General features: G+C 34.5%; 1 protein-coding gene across 2 annotated transcripts in view; it reads left to right on the forward strand.

Moving 5' to 3' along the window:
• LOC117122902 (pituitary tumor-transforming gene 1 protein-interacting protein-like) overlaps positions 1 to 6561 on the forward strand; it is a 79527-nt gene that overhangs the window by 16443 nt on the left and 56523 nt on the right. For both annotated transcript variants that reach the window (XR_004447765.1, XM_033268675.1), the window contains exon 3: positions 3206 to 3311. Coding sequence is in view for 1 of the 2 variants with exons in the window: in XM_033268675.1 (XP_033124566.1) it covers positions 3206 to 3311 (106 nt within the window). In the remaining variant the exon portion in view is untranslated. The remainder of the gene's footprint in view (positions 1 to 3205; positions 3312 to 6561) is intronic.

The following is a 6561-nucleotide window of genomic DNA, read 5'->3' on the forward strand; positions in this document are numbered from 1 at the left end:
ATATATATATATATATATATACATATATACGTATATATATATATATAGGTGTATACGTATATATATATATATGTGTATGTATATGTACGTGTATATATATATATACATGTATATATATATATATATTTATAGGACCTATATACTTTTTAAGTCCTGTATCATGCATAGGAACGTTGACGCCTGCAAGGCTCTGGTTTTTTTACTTATATACCAAGTAAGTCCTGTACTACATGATTTAAAAGAGAACTAGCAAAATGATTTTTTGTTCAAGAGAGGATTTTTGATAGGCCATTAATAATAGAATCAACCTTAAAATCGTTTTTTGGCTTTTTTTTAATGAAGTTATGGGCGATTATATACGATTTTACCATGACGTCACTGGCGAAAAAGTAACAAAATATCGTGTAAATAGCACCGCGTAGGGTTTCCGCCGCGTACAATCTTTGCGTGTATGCTGTATTAACCATGACTGTAAATTGTGATTGTTACAGCATGCACGCAAAGATCGTACGCGGTGGATACCCTACGCAGTGGATACCCTACGCAGCGCTATTTACACGATCTTTTGTTACTTTTTCACCAGTGACGTCATGGTAAAATTGTATATAATTGCCTATAACTTCATAAAATATAGCCAAAAAACTATTTTAAGGTTGATTCTATTATTAAAGGCATATCAAAAATCCACTCTGGAACAAAAAATCATTTTGCTAGCTAAATTTAAACACTATCACAGGGTGTGGATGGGGGTTTGCATTGTGTTTTGGTGGGTTTGCAGGGTTTAGCAATTTTTTTAATACAAAAAATGGCCTTTTTACCCCAAAAATAGGTTGTGATGAACATAAAATTCAGATTTTTTTTATTGAGATACCAAGTTAAGTCCTATACTATGTGATTCAATTACTATCACAGAGTTTGGATGGGGTTTGCGGTGTTTTTTTGGAGGTTTGCGGGGTTTAGCAATACCCACTCAAGCCAAAATGGAACATAATTCAAAAATAGGTGTTTATTTATTTAAAAAAACTGCTAAATATACTTAAATGTACCGTATATTCCTGTGTATAAGCCGACCCCTAAATTAGGACGCGAATATCACAATTTTTTGTGTCACCTGTGTATAAGCCGATCCTATTTTTATGCTCCAAGCCGTTCCCATAATGTTAAGTTTTCAATTATTTTTAAACATTGACATTATTTATAAATGTTCACATAAAGAAATTTCATCTTTTTCAGCCGATTATTAAACAACAAACAACTGGAAATGCGTGTAAAGTGCTGGCTACTGCCATGTTAACAACGTATTCTTGCTCTAGGCAGCCCTAGGAAAATCCCCATTTTTTGCTAGACGGTCGTGCTACGTTAAATTTTCAACATCAGTTTAGTTTAAGTTTAATAAAATAAAACACTTATTGAGTCTATTTATCTATTTTAAACAATCATTTTATTATTATGTTGACTAATAACAGTCGGTATTAGGCTAAAAATATTGGTAATTCTAGGCCTAAGTCATTACTACTCACAGCCCACTGTGGTCTAGGAGACATGGGTCTATCACAACCCCCAAAAAATAAAGAAGAAAGAGAGAAGAAAGACCAGAAAGAAGGGAGCATGACATCACTGTAGGCCTACTCCAAAACAAGCTAATTTTTTTTAATGTCTGTGGTTTCCACCATTTCTAAACAAAATTATTTCTCTATATCTGTCCCTTATGGGTGGATGGATATATTCGGTGTAAACACAAAGGATAACCCACAAAAGTCGGAAGAATACTTGTTTTCAGTGAGGTCCTTCTGGTGGTGATTGGGCACTACACTGGCAGTGGCCTAATGATGAACCTGGGGCCTTGTGGCTTTCTGAGACTGGAGCCCCTTTTTGGTCCGGTTGCCACTTTGATTGTGGGAGTTAAAATGTGCTCGTTTTTCTAGTATTTGGCATTGTATTCTAGATTGCTTTTAACAACGAAATAAATTATATGATATCAGTTGCCGATCAAGGTATTCAAAAAAGAGGGAATGTGGGTAGGGAGGCACTTTCACACACCTATGCCACCTCAGCCCCAACCAGCCCCAACATGGTTGGGGCTAAGGTAAGATCATTTATGAATACGGCACCTCGAAGTGGCTGGAAATGGCACTCATAGATTTAAAATGCGAGTATAATTTCCATTAAAACAATTGGAAAATTTAAGGTAGCCGCAGGCGGGATATGCTATGGTACTGTATATGTCTTACAACAGTTGATCTCAGAGACACATTATGCTGTTGATCACATTATGCTGTTATGTATCAACAAAGCCCTTTTGGGTAAGGGTGCCCGAGGGAGGACCCTATGGGTGGGGGCACCTTCGAGGCCCTAGGTGACGGGGGCCCTGTGTTCTTTTAAGTGCACACATGCCATAATGCACACAGGACCAACAGGTTAAATGTCCCATCCGAAAGACGGTGCACTATCGTAACTTGCATTTCAGCCTTCCAGCTGAAATACAAGGAGAGCAGCGATCGGAATTCAATACACCACCTCCTTCCAATGGTGTTTTTGATTTCATATAACATTTATTCTGAATTTTGAACCGATTATATAATTGATATATTTTAATGGCGTAATGGGGTGTTCCATTTACAAGCATTATGATTCTGGAATTTCCCTTTTCTTTGACTGCTTAATTTTTTGTTACATTATCTTGGATTATTGTATGATTTATTATATATTGATGCTCAAAGAAAATAAAAGAAATTGTCATTGTCAATGTCATTGTCAATCTACCTCTTTCAGTTCATCATCTACTTTGCATGGTGAGGCATGACATGTGGAGATAATTTTAAAGGTGTTTTATTAAAATGTTTAAGATGTAGGCCTACTGCAAAACTCAGAATAAATCTGTAACAACTGATTTGTGTCAATTTGTGTCTCATTGGAAATGCATGCTTGATCTTTTCAAGAAGTAATTCATTAAAAAAAAATATTAACTGTTTAGGGTTTTTCCAGACCTTACCACAGGTATAGTAATTGAAAAAAATATTTTGTGTTTTTTAAAAGTGAAATAAGTCTGAGCAGCAGTGGAATTTCATAACATCACTTTGATTGGTCATACCATGTGTCTCTCCATTGCAACAAAAATCAATTTCATCAAAGTTTTCTCCCATTGTGCTGAAAGATCTGTTATTGGCTTTTATGAGAAATATTCATTTTTCTTCTTTCTATTAAGTGTTATTATTGTTCAACCGGTAATGTATGTGCTGATTATCCAGTTGGTGATATATTTCCAAACAAGGATTGTCCATTGAAGAATGCAAGATGGGGAACATGTAAAAGTGAGTCAATTATTAATTTGTCATTAATTTGAGTGAACTGGTGGTGGTTATAGGGTGCTTTACCTTCAATCCTATTGTAGTTTCCTATGTTTCAATACTGTAGGCCACTACAACTTTTTCACAACTCAAAACAACTTCACTCCACAAGCAATAAGTGTTCAAAACATCTTATAGTTTCATATGAGCTGATGGTACATAAATGCATTAATGAGTTTACAATATTTGCTGTTAGGTACAGTAAAAGAAAAATAATAATTGAATGAAAAATGGATTAGTTTCCATGGTATTGTTTGCAAATGTATTGCACTTCATTTTAAATAAAGACTGTAATAATACTTTACAGTATATTATTCTTGTAAGTAATTGAATACAGCGCTAATCGTAATGTACACAATGTGTAATCTCCTTCAGTATTTATTATATTTATTAATTAATAATGTGGTGGTCAACTGATTCAATTTAAATTGTAATCCAAAATAAGAACTGAAACTGAACTCAGGTTCTGATTCCAAGGTCTTGCTACTTCAATTAGATCTAGCTCTGTCCAAACTATCACATTTTATGTATCCAATACTTTATACATGTCCATATTACTGTAGGCATATTTGGAATATCATCATTATCATCATGCCCATAGGTACATCACACACATTTATCACATAGGATTTTGATAGTGTGGACAAAATGTTAGATTAAAAACCAAACAAAAAAGAAAAACATTCTAATTGGCAAGGCTCCCAAAATCAGCTCTACTTGTTATAACATTTTTTTTAACAAATACTTAGCCGATGTGTCCATATTTGGGCATATTTGGGCAAAATATGGCATCATCATGCCGATATATGGGTACATTATACACATTTTTCACATAAATTTTGATATAGTGGACAGAGTTTTAGAGAAAAAAAAAAATTCTATAATTTTTAAAACGTCAGTCATATACCGTAAAGTAGAATTGGCAAGGCTCCCAAAATCTTGCTTGCTGGTTGGCTCTCATTAAATATGAAGTAGTGGTCAAAAGCAATTTTACATTGTTTCAGAGGCCCTCAAGCCAAAATTAAGTCATGTTTAACACACTTAAAACAGGAATCACTAAGATAAGAAGGGCAGTGATTTTCGATGATTGATGGAGTTAAATAGGGCTCATGCTAAATCATTCCATGTCAATCTGGGACTACCACTTTAAATTTGAAATGTTTTCTCTTTATTTGATTCCTTGAGATAGGGGTTCATGATTTAGCATACAAACTATTTGTCATGTCAAATAAAATAAAGTCAACTAAAATATGGTGACCAATATGCTAGTCACATTTTAGTGTTCAGTATTCATAGGGCCTGTTTCTACTAGAAAGAAATAATCGATTAAAAATCGCTTTTTTCAAAAAATCGCTTTTATTCTCGCAGTAGAAACGGGACCAGTTTGAAAAAAGCGATTAAAAAAAATTGATTAAAAACACGCAATGGATAGTGTGTTTGAACGGCAAATAACAGATTTTGGCTGTGCACCTTTTAGCTACAACACAAAAAAAGCGATTATCAGGTGAAATGTGAATTCCAGGTCAATCACTGCAAAGACTACTGTAGATCGTATTAGGTGCGAACTTTCAAAAAAATTTGTCCTCTTGTTCATGTCCTAGGCTTACAAGCTAAAAACGTCAACAAACATGTGAAGTGACGAATTCGTTTTTTAATTATTTTGTGGGGAAGGGGGGATGTTAGGCCTAGGCCTCGCTGCTCCTTTGGGCCTACGGTTGTCCTCGTTTGGTCGCTCGTTCATAATTGTGCCGATGAGCACAGCCGAAACATTTGCCTTCTCGCCCCACATCGTATCTTACTCCTTGTCATCATGACAGGAATGAGAAAGATACTATCCTATACAGTTAGGAAAATAACGTGTTGTATAAACAAAATGGTGACGTAATTTCTGCCATGAAAACTGATTTTCGAAAAATCAAAATGCAGTTGCAACGCCAGCAGGCTGTCTGGTACTCATTAAAAAAACGGTTTTAAAAAATCAATTATTTTGTGTTTATCAGTAGAAACACACCCATAGATAGAAATCAGACATTTTTGGTGTTTTTTTTTTTTGGTGATCCGCATCCAGTCTAATAGGCCTTTTTCACACTGCAGTAGACATCTTTGATCGATGACGAACAGTGCTGAGCAGTGAAGCGTAACCAATAGAAATAACAGCGTTTCAACCATATTTTCGGAGGTAATGTTACTTAAAAAATCAACGGAGGGTCGTGTCAACATAAATTTTTCATTAAAATGTTCGCAGAGGATATATCTACGTAGTGTATAAAAAAAAAAATTGAAAATTTAGTCTGTCAAAACTTAACTGGAAAATGGAAAACCGATTTTGTGTAGTGTTAACACACACATTGCCATTATTTCACTGTTCGACCGAATATCATTTAGCGTGCCGGCAATATTTTCGGAGGTCATGTTACTTAAAGAATCATAACTCCTTAACGGAGGGTCGTATCGACATAATTTTTTCTTTAAAATGTTCGCAAAGAATATATATCAATGTACTCTATCAGTAACAAAAATAATTAAAATTTGTTTAGTCTGTCAAAACCTAATTGAAATAATAGCAACATGCACTGTATTTCTGTTGGTTACTCTTCACTGCTCAGCATTGTTTGTCATCGATCGAAGATATCTACCACAGCCTGAAAAAGGCCTATATAACAATCTCTTGTTATTGTCTGAGATCATCTTTTTTTTTTATTTTACCTTTCTGTAAATTTTTGTTAGCTACTAACATGAACGCTTCTACAGTCGACCTTCCCATTTACGAACTACTCATTTACGAACCTTCTATTTTTCGAACGTTCGGCCAATGACGTCATCGCTAGATTTATTCATCTAATTTTTGCTATTTTTATCTATTTTAAGAAAAGCGAATTACAAAGGTCATTAAAAAATGTATTATAGTACTAGTTATACAGTACATTCCATACTACTACTACTACTTTACTACTACTTACTACTACTACTACTTTAGGCTTAGAAAAGGGTCATTCCGTGTCAAATCAACCAGATTTAAAAAAAGTTCCAGTATGATCCTCTCAGATTTTGATGAAACTCCATAAAAATGATCCACTATGTGAAAAACCAACACTTAAAAAAAAATTAGTGTTATGGGTTTTGTAGTTTTCGAGATATTGACGCCCCAAAAAAAGGGGCGTGGCACTTCAAGATGCGCAAATGCAATTTCCTCCAACTTTGGAAGCTTATAACT

This window comes from Anneissia japonica, unplaced genomic scaffold (assembly GCF_011630105.1).
Source record: "Anneissia japonica isolate Jap-2015-1 unplaced genomic scaffold, ASM1163010v1 scaffold1801_len212617_cov180, whole genome shotgun sequence".
Classification (NCBI taxonomy): domain Eukaryota; kingdom Metazoa; phylum Echinodermata; class Crinoidea; order Comatulida; family Comatulidae; genus Anneissia; species Anneissia japonica.